We start from the raw sequence: 19,435 nt of genomic DNA, 5'->3' as shown, positions 1-19,435 counted from the left end.
CTGGTGGCGGTAAGTGTTGGAAAGCGTCCGTTACCGAGAATCTGCTGTTGAATGGGTGGTGTGTACAATGTTGCGTCTGGTCGCAAGTTGTAGTTAAGCGGTGAAAGCTGTTGGATAGCAGCAGGCCTGTTGTTGAAAAAGACATCAAGCCAGAGGCTATATTTAGCACCATAGCCGTCTGTCGGTGTCGGCTCTCAGGTGCATTCAGCAACTACTTTTCACGCCTTCCAACCGACTGATCTCCTGACTTCATTCGACTGCCTGTCTGTAGTAATCTGTATTAGTCTATTTGGTGGAGAGCTACCTTCACACGTAGCGCAACTTTCAGGCACACATAGGCTTAACACCCTGTTCGTCTTGGAATTAAAAATCGGCTGAATCTCTTAAACCACTTAAACCCTACAGTATATACTGTACTCCATTGACCGGAGTACCCCAGGGGAGTATACTTGGTCCCTTCCCTTTTTCCCTGTCCACCAAATCTTCTTTTGTCGAAAATAGCCGATCTACAAGCTCACAACTCATCAAACACCGCCAGAATTTGGACGAATATTTTCTAAGGTGTGTGTGTGTGTGTGTGTGTGTGTGTGTGTGTGTGTGTGTGTGTGTGTGTGTGTGTGTGTGTGTGTGTGTGTGTGTGTGTGTGTGTGTGTGTGTGTGTGTGTGTGTGTGTGTGTGTGTGTGTGTGTGTGTGCCCCCCCGCCAGGTGAGTTCTCCATGTGTCGGGTCAACAATGGCGGCTGTCAGGACCTGTGTCTGCTGACGTCTGAGGGGAGAGTCAACTGCAGTTGCCGTGGGGACCGCAAGCTCTTAGAAGACAACACCTGCATAGGTAATAATAATACAACTGATATAAACCTAACACTGTCGGGGGAAGAAACCTCTTCATCTTCCTATATTCTAACTTTTGTGTTTTTTCGTAAATGAATACCCCCACTATTGATTGATTGAATACTTTATTAACAGTTTGCAAAGACAAGCACAGAGAAGTACAGTTCAATACAAGGTCTGTTAAGAGGATTTTAAACCCAAGAAAGCCTATGGCTTGTTTCCATTGGGGTCCTTTGTACTCAATTCATCGAAACATTTAATGACAGACAAATATACAATACTATGCAAAAACATCATATAAACGGGTAGAAATTGATCATACTAGTAGCTTCACACAAAAGTATCCAAAATAGCTAATGTACAAGCTCGAAAACGCAAAGCGTTTTGATCTTGTAGATCTGATATTCTTTGCTATTTTGAATCCTGAAAAGTATCAGCTGAAAATGCGTTGCTTTGCGGTAGGGCGTTAATGTACGGAAAAAACACAAACAAATTGTAGAATATGGAGATAATTAATACTAAAGGTTTTTGAACACGTTGTGTTATGTTTGCCTCCCTTCAGCTCTGAACTCCACGTGCAGCAGCATTGATGAGTTTGAGTGCGGCAACGGGGACTGTGTCAACTACACTCTGACATGTGACGGCATGGCTCACTGTAAGGACAAGTCTGACGAGAAGCAGTCCTACTGTGGTGAGTCTCTTTTTTTTAAGGATAAATAAAAACAAGGGGCACGGTGGCGCAGTCGGTAGTGCTGTCGCCTCACAGCTAGAAGGTCCTGGGTTCGATTCCCGCCGGGGACTCGGTGGGCGCTTGGGGCGTGTCTTCTCCTCCGTGTCACCAGCGCCCATACCCCTAGGTGGGGTTGGCGAAAGGGCCTTTCTGTGTGGAGTTTGCGTGTTTTCCCCGTGTCTCCTAGGGTAGTTAATACCCTCACAAAAACATGTAGTAATCCTGGTCGCTATACTGCCTCCCCCTGGTCAGCCGGGGCGCCTGATGGAGGGGAAAGGAACTGGTTGGAATAACGTGTTCCTTCCACGCGCTACGTCCTACCAGGGAAACTCTCCCCTGTCAGGTGACAAGAAGGTCAGTTGGCTCTCATGCATTGAAGGAGGCATGAGCTCGGCCCTGGGCTCCCTAGGCTGGTAGGGGGAGTGTAGTGCCCAGGATCACTTAGAAAATTGGCACTGGGTGAAAAAAAGGGTTACAAAATCAAGGGATAAAAAAATATAAGAATTAAAAACAAGGTGTGTACTGTAAAAGCAAGCAAAGAACAGAGTATTAAAAACAATAAAACAATAAGACACCTTAACAGGTTTCTAAATTGCCCCAGTGAAATCATGGAGTCAGTATTTAAAGTGCGTTGTGTAACTCGTTCCAGATAAAGGGAGTGTTAAAACTGAGGGTTGTTTTACCCTAGTTAAACCTGTTGACCCTTGCCCGGGGACAAGTAATGGGATGTGCGTGTTTGCTGAATTGGAAGTAGTTGGTTTTGATACATTTTGTGTCTCTCCGGTGAATGAGTAAAAGACAAAACATTTCAGAGGAGAATGCTGTGCATATCCATGTTGTCGCCGGTGCAAAGCAGGATAAACAACAGTTTATGAGGAAAAGTCTGCACAACAACCTAACCACTCAAACCACAGCATCCGTGTGTATTCTAGGGAAAACTAGCTATATCTACACGTGCTATATCCACAATACATCGCTTTGCAGATATGCACGCTCGCGTTGTGGTATTTGCAACACATTGTGAGCTTGTAGATCTACTATTTTCTTTTCTTTCTTTTTTTTTGGAGGGGGGGGGGGACTTTTGAGAACTTTACATATGGACGACATGTCCAAAATAGGGACACAAAAGTGGTTAAAGCAGGCGTTGCACCAAAATAAGCGGGCAGTAAAACTAAAAAAGGTCTGCTTACTGTATCTCCCTTGAATGCTAATTTTTGGCTCTCAAGAGGAGCTTTAGACTTCAGTCTCAAGAAGAGATCCAGCTCGGCCTGGACCGCTGGCGTATCGGTCCAGACACCTAGTAGGCCCCAAAGTAGCCTGACAGGGCGTCGCGGGTTTACTATCCTATCATTAAATAATCCAAAAAAAAGAAGAAAAAAAAGAAGAGATCTAGCTCAAAACGTCACTTGTCAATTAATTGCATTTATAGGAACTACAGTCTGCGGCCCTGCGTCCATGTTTTGTCACAGTAATACACCACCAGCCATAACATTCTATTCTTTATATTATTCCAACATGTAATGTTTCATAATTGTATATTATTCCCTGTGTGGTCCTCAGCAAACCGTGAGTGTAAGAAGGGCTACAGACGCTGTGTGAACGCCCGCTGTGTGCAGCACAACACCTGGTGCAACGGCCTGGACGACTGCGGTGACAACTCTGATGAACTCTTCTGCAACAGTGAGTCACGGGACCTGATCCCCTGGGCACATTATTTGAACTTTTTACAAGTCTTGTTAGTAGGGATTCCACTGCGCTCTAACCGCATGGTGCGTTGTCCTAGTCTATAAACATCTGTGTAAGGAAAAGGGTCGCACTCAGAAAAGTTTGGTTACTTTGTTTAATTCAGCATGCCAAAAAAATGTTGACCATCCAGCCTTCATCATTGTGTCACACATCACACACTGATGAAGGCCGGATGGCCAAAAACTGTTTTGTGTTATTGCATACTGAACAATTAAAGGTAGTGTAAGTGATTTTCTTTGGCTGAAATAAGTGTTAAATAGCTCTATATTCTGATAGTACTCATAGAGTGCCAGAGTGTTTGTTCAGTAAATTAATTAATTAATAATGTTAATAATGTTAATTAATTATTAAAGAGCTGGAGAGACAGGGAGACCCCTGTGACTGAACAAACACTCTAGTCTATAGCAATGATTCCTATCAGAATATAGTGCTTTAACCATTTAACATACAGCTTTTTGTTTTAACCAAAAAATATCACTTACCCTACCTTTAAACAGTGTATTTAAAAAAACTTAAAAACCCTTTCCTTTGACACAAGTTATTTTATCTGTTCATGTTCGTGTAAAAGTTGTCGAGTATGATCAACTGTCCCGAAGAGATGATTGACTTCAGGGATGAAATGGTAAAAGTTCACGTTCACAATGAAGGTCAGGGTGAAAGAAAAATCGAGAACAGATGAAATGGATATCATAAATCATATCATAAATTAGACATACTGTATCTCACCAATGGACAGATGCTGGGATACGGGCAGGGTCTGCAGCACCTTTTTTGAACATGTTCTTTCATGTTGTGTTGTGTTTTCCTGTGCGTTTCGTTACAGCCACGCTGTGCTCAGCAGAGCAGTTCCAGTGCAGAGACGGAGGATGTATCTCCAACTCCAGCAAGTGTAACCAGAAGGTGGACTGTCAGGACGCCAGCGACGAGATGAACTGCTGTACGTTCAAGACCATGACATTAACTAAACCTTGTTAGGTTATAGCCATGTTATGTGACCGGTCACCCCAGGCTAGCTGTGCTATCATTTAACGCTGACGATGTGTCCCTCCCCCCCCCTCCATCCCTGTAGCGGCCACCGACTGCTCCAGCTACTTCCGTCTGGGTGTGAAGGGCGTGACCTTCCAGAAGTGTGAGTTCACCACGCTCTGCTACGCCCCCTCCTGGCGGTGTGACCGGGCCAATGACTGTGGAGACTGGTCCGATGAGAGAAACTGCCCAGGTATGTTTTATTTATGTACTGTTATATGCACATTATTCAATGTTCCTGTGAGAGAAAATAGCATTAAAAATGTTAAAAAACAAAGTAGTCTGTCCTGTACTTGTCTATTTGTCAATGCTACAGTACTTGCTATGGTCTAAAGATGCAATCCGTAATTTATTTGTCCTACCTGGGATTGGAACCCGGGTCTACCGTGTGAGAGACCAAACATCTCGGCCATAACGTGAGATATTGTGCTTATGAGCTTCAGACTGTACTGTACCAGGGTCTAAATGTTTCAATGGAAGAGTTGGGAGCCCATCTCCAACCATATTGTGTTAACATACTCTACCATACAGATTGTTTAAAATAACGTTAATTCATTCATTAAAATAAGCTCCAGCTTGCAGTTTTTTTTAACTGTCCTGCGTCTCACTTTCAAGCAGTGGTGTAAAGTAACTAAGTACATGTACTCAAGTACTGTACTTAAGTACAATTTTGAGGTATCTTTACTTTACTGGAGTATTTCCAATTTTCCATACTTTTACTTCTACTCCACTGGCAAATATTGTACTTTTACTCCACTACAATTCTTTGAAAACTTTAGTTACTAGTTACTTTTTAGACTTTGATTATTATCGCAAAACACACTAACCAGAATTCAGCCCTATATATATTTTGGCCATTTGAAAATAGCAGATCTACAAGCTCACAATGCGTCGTGATGCGATGCATTGTGAGCTTGTAGATCGGCTATTTTCAAAAGATTTGTATGCATTTTGAACTTGTGAAATGGGACATTCTGCATAAAGAGTACTTTGTACTTTTGGTACTGTAAGTACATTTTGATACCAATACTTTGGTACTTTTACTCAAGTCAATTTTGAATTCCGGACTTTTACTTGTAACAGAGTACTTCTACATTGCAGTATTGATACTTCTACTTAAGTAAAAAAATTGAGTACTTTTTCAACCACTGCTTTCAAGTCCTTATCGTCCGTCCGTCTTCTTCCCAACAGGGAGTACGAAGACCAAGTGTCCGGCGCCGTTCTTCGCCTGTCCCAGCGGACGCTGCATCCCCATGAGCTGGACCTGTGACAAGGAGAACGACTGTGAGAACGGAGCCGACGAGGCCAGCTGTGGTCAGTGGACCGTTTCTATTCAATAAGACGCTCTAATACCATGTGTGATCTGTAGCTATAAGGATATCAAGTTGTATGTGTATGTGTTCAGTTATTGAACGTTCCCCGTCCGGGTTCTATGTTCCCCCGCTCACCCCCTCAAAAATAACCCTAACCCATGAAATTGTTGGAGAACCACTGATGCAGTGTTGATTTTGACAGCAAATTTTGATTTAGTTTTATTCGTAGTCTTTTGAATAAAATTCCATTTAGTTTTTGTCATATTCATGTCATCTGAAATGTTTTAGTTTTAGTCTAGTTTTAGTTGACTAAATATCATAAAATTATCGTCGAGTAAATGTACAGTTTATTTAGTCGACTAAAATGTTTGTTGTCGGTGCCTTGATGGCGTCGTAATGGCTGATTTTACACTTGGTTGCATGCTGAAAACAGACGATCTACTAGGTCACAACGCGTTGCGACGTGTTGTGAACGTGTAGATCTGCTATTTTCAGAGCGCAACACCCGAGCGCAACCAAACATAAAATGACTTGTCTTTTAGTTCTACTGGATCTCTTCTCCACTAGTCCCTCCCTAACATCTTAGTCTAGTTTTTATTTGTCGATGATATATATATTTAGTCTTAGTTTTAGTCATCATAGCTTAGTTTTTATTTAGTTTTCATTTGGTTTTGGACAGTGAAAAAAGGTAGTCGACGAAAATAAATTCGTCATACTTTTAGTCGACGAAATCAACAGTGCACTGATGCTTCCATGCATTCCTCCCCCTGTCTCTCTCCTGTAGATAAGTTCTGCTCTGATAAGTTCTGTCTCTCTCCTGTAGATAAGTTCTACTCTGATAAGTTCTGTCTCTCTCTTGTAGATAAGTTCTGTTCTGATAAGTTCTGTCTCTCTCTTGTAGATAAGTTCTGTTCTGATAAGTTCTGTCTCTCTCTTGTAGATAAGTTCTGCTCTGATAAGTTCTGTCTCTCTCCTGTAGATAAGTTCTGTTCTGATAAGTTCTGTCTCTCTCTTGTAGATAAGTTCTGTTCTGATAAGTTCTGTCTCTCTCTTGTAGATAAGTTCTGCTCTGATAAGTTCTGTCTCTCTCCTGTAGATAAGTTCTGTTCTGATAAGTTCTGTCTCTCTCTTGTAGATAAGTTCTGCTCTGATAAGTTCTGTCTCTCTCCTGTAGATAAGTTCTGCTCTGCGTCTCAGTTTGAGTGTGGGAACCACCGCTGTATCACCAGCCGCTGGGTGTGTGACGGAGCAGACGACTGCGGGGACGGCACCGACGAGGACAGCAAGTGCAGTGAGTATCTTAGATGATGTGGATGCAGCTATAACTACAATGTTAAAATAAAAGAGTCAAATTCAGTTGGATTTATTTTAGACAGAGCCATACAGACCAGAGTGTACATGGTCTGTCCATTTTCAGTTAGCAAAAAACACCCCAAGTACACTGTAAATTTTGATATGAAATGTTGTATTTCTCTTTATGTATTAAACACTAGAAATATGTACATGTAACATAAATAAATGTTGAATCTTTTGTAACACATCCTTTAGCTATTGCTGATATTTCCTTGTATCTGAATTTAGTAACTGAGAACTCAAAGGAGCAAATTCTATTCTACTTTGGTGTATAACCATCCGTGACTTTGGAGTTTGTACATTTGTCAAATAATCTTACCATTTCTGTTGGAAACCGAAATTTTATTTGTATTGCACTTTACATTTGAAACAAACCTCAAAGTGCTACAGTACATAATAAAACAGATGAAGAAAACCATTTGCAAGATAATCAAAAAGTCTAAAACAGGATTAAAACATGTTTAAAACAAGTTTAAAAAGGAGAGACAGGGTTATTAACCCGGCTTAAAAAGCTAACCAAATGCTTTGTTAAAATGGTAGGTTTTTAGTGCTCTCTTAAAAGTGTTCACAGATTGAAAAGTGCTTCAATTGACAAACCAAACATAAACACACTCTGGGTAATGGAACCCATCAACAACAACTTTAAACACTATTTGTATTTCTTTCTTTTTTACAGAGACGAAGACGTGCAGTCCTGAGGCGTTCCAGTGCCCTGGCTCTCACGTGTGTGTGCCCCTGCGTTGGAAGTGTGACGGGGACAAAGACTGTCCAGATGGCTCCGATGAGAGCGTCAAAGCTGGCTGTGGTAAGGAGGACAGCAAGGACCCCGAGCAGGGTGGCATTGTTGAAAAGATACATTAGACAATAAACCCATTCAATCCGAGAAAGCATCTGTGTCACTTTGGCTATTAAAACATAGCAGATCTACAAGCTCATCTCAGCTTGTATATCTGCTGTTTTTTTTAAATATCTTGGAAAAGTTGTGCAAATCTTTGAATTATTTTATTTATTTATTTTTCTAAGCGAACATTTGTAACTCAAATCTTTGCTTCTGGGGATTCTACATATGTCTTCTAAACCCTAAGAGTTTTTGGAAAAAAACCTCTGTTGCTATGTGGTTCTCAAATTGTTTCATGTCAAGGACCACCCAAAATGATATGTATTTGGCCGCGGACCCCAATCTCAAAACATTTTGTTCCAGGGACCCTCAGAAGCAAAGATTTGAGTTACAAATGTTTGCTTTAAAAATATATATATTCAAAGATTTGCAAAATTATCAAGATTTTTCAATAAATAGCAGATCTTCAAGCTCGTAGATCTGCTATTATTGAATAGGCAAAGAAATCTAAAATGACACATGCTTTCCTGTGGTTAATTGGTTAATGGGTTAATTTACCACAAAAACACAAACAATATGGAGATAAGAGGTTTCTGCCCAGACAGTGACGATATACTTATTGACTGAAACTCTTCCTGTGTTTTTCAGTGTTCAACGACACGTGCGACAGCAACGAGTTCATGTGCCAGAACAGACAGTGCATCCCCAAGCACTTTGTGTGTGACCACGACAACGACTGTACCGACGGCTCAGATGAGTCCATGGAGTGTGGTGAGTGTGAGCCCAGGGGTCTTCAACGTCTTTCAGGCCAAGGACCCCTTAGCTGAGAGAGAGAGGAAGCAGGGACCCCCACTACATAATGTATACAATTGTGTTTCAGATAAACTTTTGCTGCTCTTTTTTCCCTCTACACCTATAACTCTTTGCCAAAAATCTACAAGCCGATCTACAAATCTTTGCCGATCTACAAGCTCACAACGCCTCGCGCTGCGAGGCGTTGTGAGCTTGTAGATCGGCTATTTTTGGCTAAAGTTCTCCTCAGAGAAGGGATGCTAGGGTTCAAGTGGTTAATGTAAAAATAAAAAATCATATCACACAAAGATTTGGCGGACCCCCTGTATTAACTCTGAGGACCCCCTAGAAGACCCCTGCCCTAGGGGTCCCGGACCCCCTGTTGAAGACCCTTGCTTTAACCCACTGTTTCTCATAATTACAGGTGGTCCATTGGAAAATGTTTTAAAATGTAAAAACTAAAATGTAGTTTTGTATCTTTTGTAGCCGCGAGTGTGAACGCAGCATAACACTGGCAGATACAGAAGATACAAAACTACACAGCATGTTTGTAGCTTTGAAGTTGAAACCAGCTCAACTTTTTTGTAGCTTTGTAGCTGTTGTAGCTTTTGTAGCAGCTGCTAACGTCGAATGTATCTTTGTATCTTCATGTCGCTGGCTTCCATTGAAAAAGAATGGTAGCCTGTATTTGTTGTAGCTGCGAGTGTGAACGCAGCGTTAACTCTTGTGGTTTATGGTGCTCCATCCAGAGTACCCGACATGTGGTCCCAATGAGTTCCGCTGCGCCAACGGCCGCTGCCTCATCCAGAGCGCCTGGGAGTGTGACGGAGACTTCGACTGTCACGACCGCTCAGACGAGGCTCCCAAGAACCCTCGCTGCAACGGCCCAGGTGACACACACACACACACACACACACACACACACACACACACACACACACACGCACGCACGCACGCACGCACGCGCACACCCATGCACACACACATAACAGTAACACAAGCTATGCCAGCACCTCTTGACACCTGTCATACATTTTCTAAACACTTAAGCAATGAATACTTTAGTTTTAGGAAACGTTTGACACACTTTAACATCACAGTCACATTCATCAACACCTCCTCCCCTTTGCTTCCTTCCTTCCACTCCTCTTCCCTTCTCCTCCTTTTCTCTCAATTGTTTCCGCTGAAAAAAAACAGAGAAGAAATGCAACGACACGGCCTACGCCTGCCACAACGGGAACTGCGTCAACGAGACGCTGCTGTGCGACAACAAGGACGACTGCGGCGACGGCTCCGACGAGCTCAACTGCTTCGTTAATGAGTGTTTGAACAGCAAGCTGAGTGGCTGCTCCCAGCTCTGTGAAGACCTCAAGATAGGCTTCAAGGTACAGTGTGTTGTTTACACTGTGAAAGTGAAATGCTTGACACCAGTGCTTATTATAAGCGACTTTGGGCTTGTTCTTCTGTAAAGTCCCTTGTAAATATTAGTTGCAGGTTGTGTTTTGTTTGGTCTTGTTTCTAGTTGTTTATTTGGGCTTGCTTCCTAAATGTTGTTTAAACCAGTGTTTCTCAAACATTTTCACGTCAAGAATATGAATATGATCAGGTGCATTTTTTATTACCTTGTGTTTACCTTGTTTACTGTAAATCACTCTTGATTAAGAGCTTATGCTAAATGCCTACATTGTAAATTGTCATGTCCAAAGCTGTTGCTTTTCAGAATTCAAATTCAAAAATAGCAAAAGTAGCAGATCTACAAGTTCAAAACGCGAAGCGAAACAATCTTGTAGATCTGCTACTTTTTATGCTTTTGTGTGATGCTTTTGTGTAGCTTTACCCACCCTGTTCCTGGCTCCTTACAGTGCCGATGCCACCCCGGCTTCCGTCTGAAGGACGATGGGAAGACGTGTGTGGACGTGGACGAGTGCACCACCACCTACCCCTGCACCCAGCGCTGCATCAACACACACGGCAGCTTCCACTGTCTGTGTGTGGAGGGCTTCCAGCTCAGCCCCGAAGACCCCACCATCTGCAAGTCCACCTCCGGTAAGACAGTCAAACTTTTTTTTCAAGTCAAGGACCCCCCCCCCCCTCAATATATGAGCCAGGCAGGCTTTGCAGGATGGGTGTATTTTCTAAAGATAAACCAACTCTCACTTCCTCCAGAGGTGGAACCTTTCCTCATCTTTGCCAACCGCTACTACCTGAGGAAGCTCAGCCTGAGTGGCAACAACTACACCCTGATCAAACAGGTAAAACTACACCCTGATCAAACAGGTAAAACTACACCCTGATCAAACAGGTAAAACTACACCCTGATCAAACAGGTAAAACTACACCCTGATCAAACAAGTAAAACTACACCCTGATCAAACAGGTAAAACTACACCCTGATCAAACAGGTAAAACTACACCCTGATCAAACAGGTACAACTACACCCTGATCAAACAGGTACAACTACACCCTGATCAAACAGGTACAACTACACCCTGATCAAACAGGTACAACTACACCCTGATCAAACAGGTAAAACTACACCCTGATCAAACAGGTAAAACTACACCCTGATCAAACAGGTAGAACTACACCCTGATCAAACAGGTAGAACTACACCCTGATCAAACAGGTACAACTACACCCTGATCAAACAGGTACAACTACACCCTGATCAAACAGGTACAACTACACCCTGATCAAACAGGTAAAACTACACCCTGATCAAACAGGTAAAACTACACCCTGATCAAACAGGTAGAACTACACCCTGATCAAACAGGTAGAACTACACCCTGATCAAACAGGTAGAACTACACCCTGATCAAACAGGTAAAACTACACCCTGATCAAACAGGTGACAACCTTTGGCTGCAACAACACATCCTATTGCAAACCTGTACAATATTCTGCAACGCAGACTGCTTTAGGCATGATGCCGGAATGTGTTCCTGTCCGACACTAATGTGAACTGGTGGTGGTGTGTGTGACAGGGCTTGAACAACGCGGTGGCTCTGGACTTTGACTATCGGCAGCAGATGATCTACTGGACGGACGTGACCACCCAGGGCAGCATGATCAGACGCATGCACATCAACGGCAGTGATGTCCAGGTCAGTGTGGCGGAAATCACAATGATGAGGGTTTGATTAGCGGGGAAGGGAAACCGTATTCAAAATGCTCACCGTCGCTGTCGGGCACGATCGAACCTCCTATCTCAGTATTTACATTTTTCTTTTTTTTTCTTTAATAAATCAGTGCTATTGAACACCCTTTACGTCTGTCTGTGGGTTTTACAAATATTGAACCAATGAAAAGTATTAAAAATAGCTTCTGACTAAACCTCCTAACTCCATTGGATCCTCAAACTGTCTGTCAAACCTTCTAACTCCACCCCCTCTGTTCTGCGTGGCACACAGAGCAACTTTATAACGACTCAGGTTTCTTTCTTTTTTTTCCGTTTGACTTCGTCATTCTAATCAATGATGGACAAAACAACGATCTCCACATTCACTGGTCAAAAACCTCCTAACTCCACTTGAGCTGTATTTTGGTAAAGTGATGATAATATAAGGACACATTCAAGTATCTGACAATGTGTAAAATCACCATACCAACTTTGATGAGGCAGTATTGTGTTGTTTTGTATGTGTACGTTTTTTTCTAAATATATATATATTTTGGACATTTTGGTTTGGTTGGTTTCTGCCCGACAGCAGAGATATGCTTGTATTAAAAATGTTTTGTGATATCACCGTTGGATAGAAAACTAGAAAAACGTGGTGCGTACTTGTATATACAGAGTGCATGTATGGCTCCTTGACAGGTCCTTCACCGCACGTCGCTCAGCAACCCAGACGGCCTGGCCGTGGATTGGGTGGGAGGAAACCTGTACTGGTGCGACAAGGGGCGGGACACCATCGAGGTGTCCAAACTGAACGGGGCGTACCGAACGGTCCTGGTCAACACCGGCCTGAAAGAGCCACGCGCCGTGGCTGTGGACGTGCGCTACGGGTAAGAGGATTGTGGTTTTGTGGGGAATGAATGTGATTGGTGTAGCAGCGTCAGCTGAGCTGGGTTGTTTGCTGTGATTGGTCTACTCTTCTTAGGACATACATATGGTCTACTCAGGGGACATACATACTGTACAGACCAACGCTGTTCTAGACTCTTGCATAGTGACCCCCCCCCCCCCCCCCCCCCCCTGACGCTGTGTTTCCCCCCGACAGGTACTTGTACTGGTCTGACTGGGGCGACCACCCCCACATCGGGAGGATCGGGATGGACGGCACCAACAGGAGCGCCATCGTGGACGATAAGATCACCTGGCCCAACGGCCTGACGCTGGACTTCATCAACGACCGCATCTACTGGGCCGACGCCCGGGAGGATTACATCCAGTTCGCCAGCCTGGACGGAACCAACAGACACACAGGTGTGACACACACACACACACACACACACACACACACACACACACACACACACACACACACACACACACACACACACACACACACACACACACACACACACACACACACACACACACACAGATACTTTTTCGATAGAATCACAAACATGAAAAATGGCCAACATTATGAGAAGACAACATGTAATTACACAGGTACAGGTACATTTTCTTTTACTGTCTAAGTCTTAAGAGTTAAATGAACACATTTTATTGTGTGTAAGAATAGAATTTGATTATCTTACAATTTACAATTTAGGCATTTAGCAGACGCTCTTAATTCAGAGCGGTTTACAGTAAGCAAGGTAAACACCAGGTAATACATCAAATGCATAGAAACAGTAATCTAATCTCATAGGTAAACGAAGAACCTATCATCTGTCTAAACAGTATAATATCAAATAATCAATAATCTGTACATTGAAACTATACAAACTATAGGATGCCTGGTCAACACATGAACCTGGCATCTGTCTACATAACATGCTATCTAAAGATTAATCTTACCATGAGTAGTGAAAGAAAAAAGCAATGAAAGCAGTGGGAACACTGTTTACTCTTGTATTCTTTATTCGTGCACTTTAACTATTGTTATATATAATATCCTTCACCATACTTTGTTCATGCACTTATACTTTATAATATTCTGACTCTTTTGGTTTTGTGTAGTTCTGAGTCAGGACATCCCCCACATCTTCGCCATGACTCTGTTTGAGGAGCACATCTACTGGACAGACTGGGAGACCAAGTCCATCAACAGAGCCCACAAGACCCAGGGCACCAACAAGACCATGCTCATCAGCACCCTGCACAGACCCATGGACATCCACATCTTCCACCCCTACCGGCAGCCAGAGGGTCTGTACCACCTACTGTATACAACAGTGTTACACCTGCTGTTCAACACATTCTCACAGATAGGCGTCAGTTATTGTCGCTCTGTAATTTTCACTCCCTAATGCGTCACTATAATACAAAAACTAAAAGGCACGCATTGGAGCTTCAAATACTACTCGAATCAAGGGTTTGGCCAGTCGCCTCGGTGGCTAACCTGGTAGCAGCGCTTAGCTAGTAACCGCAACCTTCCGAGATAGAATCCCACTGTAAGGTTAGGGTTAGGTATATTTTTGTGAGGTTAGGGTTACGTTTAGGCATAGTTTTGTCAACATGCGACGTCGCCATGGCGTTCCGTCACGTCCAAACTTTTCAGGACGTTTCAGGGTGTCCCGTCATGTCAAAACATGACTTTCACTGCTACTGACAAAGTGGCAAAATGTGATGCCTTGGGTCAGCCTGAGGGTCTGTGCCACCTACTGCAAACTACAGAGTGTGTAAAAATGGAACCAAATCCATTATTAGGTCGATGATTGCTTGATGATTATGTATCGTCTCTGTCGGGTGGAAACCTTATTATGTCCAAAACTGTTACTTCAAATAGCAAAACAGCAAAAGTAGCAGATCTACAAGCTTGTGGATCTGCTACTTTTTGATGCTTTTGTGTGACACTGTAGTATGATCAAGTAGGGCGTTAATTTAAGAAAAAAATGGTTTCTGCCCCGACAGCAACAATATTATTCATATTGTACGTGTTTTTTTCCACACCTTGCAGTGGCCGGTCACCCGTGTCAGACGGACAACGGCGGCTGCAGTAACCTGTGTCTGCTCTCACCTGGAGGGGGCTACAAGTGTGCCTGTCCCACCAACTTCTACCTGGCAGCTGACGGCAGACAGTGCATGTCCAACTGCACCGCCAGCCAGGTGATTCACCTCGGGTTCACTCGTGTTGTACTTACACTTATATGACTTTATATCTCATTTCTGTTTTTAATACATTACCCATTCTAAAGCCTGTGTCTCTCCCGTCAGTATGTGTGCAAGAACGACAAGTGCATTCCGTTCTGGTGGAAGTGTGACACGGAAGACGACTGCGGCGACCGGTCGGACGAACCTGCAGACTGCCGTGAGTGGAGATACCGAAAAATGACCTCAATAGTCGTGCTCAGTGTTGGGCAAGCTGCTAAATGTTGCTACTGTAGCTAAGCTACTAGAGTTAGCTCTTCATAAAAAGCAACTGAGCCACACTAAAGGCTCTTTTTCAAAACAAGTATAGGTAGTATATAACATACAGTACACTACAAGTTACTTAGTAAAAGTAGCTAGGAACCTTGCAGCTTTGTTGGTAATTAGGCTGAGGAAGTTATTACATTGAGTGATTGAATAAAACGTGACTAGAAATGTAAGGAGATGGAGGATTCTCTCTTTGATGTGATGGACAAACTGCACTGCTAGTTTATGTTGATGTGGCACTGAAAATGTATAGTGATGTAGCTTTTGCAAAGCTACCCAGCTACATGGTGGAAAGAATTGCTCAACTACTTGAAAGTTACGTTATTCTGAAAGCAATGAAGCTACCGACAAGCTAGCTAGGAAATGTAGTTAAGCGTAAAGGTGTTGGGCAGTTAGTACCTTGGCTATAAGTTAGCTAAGCCCAACACTTCATTCTTGTTATTATTGTTTACTCCATGTTATTGTACTGTATTCGCTGGTGTGGTAATGCTGCTGTGTTGTGTTTCCTACCCTGTAGCTGAGTTTAAATGCAGGCCAGGTCAGTTCCAGTGTGGCACAGGCATCTGTACCAACCCTGCGTACATCTGCGACGGAGACAACGACTGTCAGGACAACTCTGATGAGGCCAACTGCGGTACGCATGCTGTTAACTTAAAAGTCGCAACCCGTTGTGAGCTTGTAAATCTGCTATTTTTGAAAAATTCTTAAAGGTGAAACATCAGGACTCATCAGCTACATGAATGCTGATACCGACGTTGTCAGAAAAGTTGTGGCCAATATATCGGCCAAACCCATATATATCGGTCAAGCTGCTAATAATCAGTGGTGTAAAGTAACTAAGTACATTTACTCAAGTACTGTACTGAAGTACACTTTTGTGGAATTTTTACTTTACTGGAGTATTTCCCATTTTCTGTACTTTGCACTTCTATTCCACTACATCTCAGAGACAAATATTGTGCTTTTACGCCACTACAATTATTTGAAAACGTTGGTTACTAGTTACTTTTCAGATATGAATTATGACATTATGAAACATGCATTAACCACTTCAGCCCTATTTTATACATAGGCTATTTGAAAATAGCCGATCTACAAGCTCACAACGCGTCGCATCAAACATTTTAGTACTTTTACTTTTGGTACTTTAAGTACATTTTGATGCCAATACTTTTGTACTTTTACTCAAGTCAATTTTTAATTCTGGACTTCTCCTTGTAACAGAGTATTTCTATATTGCAGTATTGGTACTTTTACTTAAGTAAAGAATTTTAGTACTTTTTCCACCACTGCTAATAATGTACCATGTCCTCTGTGTATTATATACAGATATCCACGTGTGCCTGCCCAGTCAGTTTAAATGCACACACCCCAGCCGCTGTATCCCGGGCATCTTCCGGTGTAACGGCCAGGACAACTGTGGAGAGGGAGAGGATGAGAAAGACTGTCGTAAGTTATGTTACGTTCATTGTCCCTTGACTTTCTTTAACCCATAAGGACGCATCTACAAATGTCTTCTAAATCCTAACTGGTTTCTGAAAAAACGTATGTTATATCGGTGGTGCTCAAACGTTTTCATGTCAAGGACCCCCCGACATTATATGTATTTGGCCGCGGACCCCCATCTCAAAATATGTTGTTCCAGGGACCCCCCCAGAAGCAAAGATTTGAGCTATGAGCTTGTATATCTGCTATTTTTTAATAGCCAAAGATATCTAAAATGAAGTCATTGTTGCCGCATAAATTGTTGTTTATTAATAGGTTTATCTTTTATTCTTTTTCTTGCCATGCATTTGTCATTAAAGGCTATTAGTATTAAAGGCTTTTAAATGTTTCCACAAGAGTGCCTTGGTCTCTTCCTTTTTTTTTGCCAGACAATGACATGTACTGACGCTGGTACAGTATGTTCCTTTCAGGTGGCCTTTCATTGCTATTGTCCTCCCTCAATATAAGATTTAGTAAATGGACTCTGCCATGGTTGGGTGACTCTTTGTGTCATGTGTTGTATAGCGGAGGTGACCTGTGTCTTTGTGTCATGTGTTGTGTAGCGGAGGTGACCTGTCTTTGTGTCATGTGTTGTGTAGCGGAGGTGACCTGTGTCTTTGTGTCATGTGTTGTGTAGCGGAGGTGACCTGTCTTTGTGTCATGTGTTGTATAGCGGAGGTGACCTGTGTCTTTGTGTCATGTGTTGTGTAGCGGAGGTGACCTGTGTCTTTGTGTCATGTGTTGTATAGCGGAGGTGACCTGTGTCTTTGTGTCATGTGTTGTGTAGCGGAGGTGACCTGTCTTTGTGTCATGTGTTGTGTAGCGGAGGTGACCTGTGTCTTTGTGTCATGTGTTGTGTAGCGGAGGTGACCTGTGTCTTTGTGTCATGTGTTGTGTAGCGGAGGTGACCTGTGTCTTTGTGTCATGTGTTGTGTAGCGGAGGTGACCTGTGTCTTTGTGTCATGTGTTGTGTAGCGGAGGTGACATGCGCCCCCAACCAGTTCCAGTGCTCCATCACCAAGCGCTGCATCCCCCGGGTGTGGGTGTGTGACCGGGACAACGACTGCGTGGACGGATCGGACGAGCCCGCCAACTGCAGTAAGGCCTCAGCTGTACTAAAAACACACACACACGCACACGCACACGCACACACAGACACAGACACGCACGCACGCACACACACACACACACACACACACACACACACACACACGCACACGCACACGCACACGCACACGCACATGCACGCGCACGCCCATCCCTATGTATTTACTACAATGTTATGCACGCATATTTTGTCGCTTGTAGCCCTCCCATCCCCCCTCCTTCTCAACGTTCCGTATCTTTGGACCTGTTCTCCCGGTGTCCCCTTGCAGCCCAGATGACGTGCGGTGTGGACGAGTTCCGCTGTAAGGACTCTGGACGCTGCATCCCGGCCCGATGGAAGTGTGACGGAGAAGACGACTGTGGGGACGCCTCCGATGAACCCAAGGAGGAGTGTGGTAAGAGTTACAGTTACAGTTTTTAGACGTTTTCCTTCCAAGAACCCCCTAATAGACCATATTCACACGGCGGCCATTTTGGAATTTAAAATTGAAAGTGCCACCCCGTTGCCGTGGCAACCTGGGTGGCACTTCATTGACTTAATAGCAACATGGCCGCCGTGTGAATATGGTCTATTAACCCATTGATACCTGGAACGCATCTGTGTCACTTTAGATTTCTTTAGGCTATTCAAAAATAGCAGATATACAAGCTCATAGCGCGGCACCGAGTGCCGCGCTATGAGCTTGTAGATCTGCTATTTTTGAAAAATCGAGGAAAAAAAAATTTGTTTTTTTTCCCAATTTTTTTTTTGGATTTAGAAGACATTTCTAGAATCTTCTCAGGTCTTAAAGGGTTAATATGTATTGTGTGTAATTAACATAGATTTTTGGCCTAGCCTGGAAACGTCAGGTCGGGGAGGGTAGGGTTCGGGCATAATTTGAGAATTCTATTGCAGGAATGTCCTTGTGTGAGTGTGACTGCCTTCCACACACACAACTCATTTCTGATTGGTTCACAGACGAACGTACGTGCGAGCCCTACCAGTTCCGCTGCAAGAACAACCGCTGCGTGCCGGGCCGCTGGCAGTGTGACTACGACAACGACTGTGGGGACAACTCTGACGAGGACAAGTGTGGTAGGTTCCTCTCCTCAACCCCCCCACCCCCACCCCCCCCCCCAACCCCTCACCCCACCACCCATTCAGGTCCTCACAGTACGTAACGAACACACTCACTGATCATTGATCATCGTCTGTATGAAAGTAATGATGTCATATCGTTGCTGTTGGGGCAGGAACCTCCTATCTCCATATTCTAACTTTTTTGTGTTTTTTGAGTGGTGCCAACCACTCCTACATTTGACCGTGTGTGTCTGTCTGTCCGTCCGTATGTTTGCGGACGGCCTCAACATGTTTGTTTCTGGCCTCAACAGCTGCAGCTGATTACAACACAAAGATGCAACCAGTTACACTAATTAAACACAAACAGGAGTGCAACACATGCGCATAATGAACTCATCAAAGGCGCCACTCACTTCACACTGGGTGTGATTTTTTTGTAAATGAACTCCCCTATCATACTACAGCGTCACAAAAAAAGTCATCAAAAGTAGCAGATATACAAGCTCGAAACACGGCGCGAAGCGACGCGTTTTGAGCTTGTAGATCCTGAAAAGTAACAGTTTTGGACATCTGAGGTTTCCACCCGACAGAGACGATAATTCTTGCATGAGATGTTTGTTA

The 19,435-nt window shown here is 43.5% G+C and overlaps 1 protein-coding gene across 1 annotated transcript in view; it reads left to right on the top strand.

Moving 5' to 3' along the window:
- LOC308081788 (low-density lipoprotein receptor-related protein 1-like) overlaps positions 1–19,435 on the top strand; it is a 285,687-nt gene that overhangs the window by 233,916 nt on the left and 32,336 nt on the right. Inside the window, exons 45-68 of the mRNA XM_080423412.1 lie at positions 707–832; positions 1,394–1,522; positions 3,122–3,241; positions 4,131–4,244; positions 4,377–4,526; positions 5,525–5,647; positions 6,821–6,937; positions 7,676–7,804; positions 8,486–8,608; positions 9,379–9,519; positions 9,827–10,014; positions 10,492–10,675; positions 10,796–10,881; positions 11,618–11,737; positions 12,451–12,638; positions 12,854–13,059; positions 13,765–13,953; positions 14,705–14,853; positions 14,962–15,055; positions 15,680–15,796; positions 16,492–16,611; positions 17,623–17,745; positions 18,024–18,149; positions 18,713–18,829. Of these exons, the coding sequence (XP_080279538.1) occupies positions 707–832; positions 1,394–1,522; positions 3,122–3,241; positions 4,131–4,244; positions 4,377–4,526; positions 5,525–5,647; positions 6,821–6,937; positions 7,676–7,804; positions 8,486–8,608; positions 9,379–9,519; positions 9,827–10,014; positions 10,492–10,675; positions 10,796–10,881; positions 11,618–11,737; positions 12,451–12,638; positions 12,854–13,059; positions 13,765–13,953; positions 14,705–14,853; positions 14,962–15,055; positions 15,680–15,796; positions 16,492–16,611; positions 17,623–17,745; positions 18,024–18,149; positions 18,713–18,829 (3,279 nt within the window). The remainder of the gene's footprint in view (positions 1–706; positions 833–1,393; positions 1,523–3,121; positions 3,242–4,130; positions 4,245–4,376; positions 4,527–5,524; positions 5,648–6,820; positions 6,938–7,675; positions 7,805–8,485; positions 8,609–9,378; positions 9,520–9,826; positions 10,015–10,491; positions 10,676–10,795; positions 10,882–11,617; positions 11,738–12,450; positions 12,639–12,853; positions 13,060–13,764; positions 13,954–14,704; positions 14,854–14,961; positions 15,056–15,679; positions 15,797–16,491; positions 16,612–17,622; positions 17,746–18,023; positions 18,150–18,712; positions 18,830–19,435) is intronic.

The sequence above is a fragment of the Gymnoscopelus braueri genome (genome assembly GCF_963280865.1).
Source record: "Gymnoscopelus braueri genome assembly, chromosome: 3".
In the NCBI taxonomy this organism is placed as follows: Eukaryota; Metazoa; Chordata; class Actinopteri; order Myctophiformes; family Myctophidae; genus Gymnoscopelus; species Gymnoscopelus braueri.
Note: the sequence above shows the minus strand (reverse complement) of the source record. Positions and strands in the feature narration are given on the sequence as shown.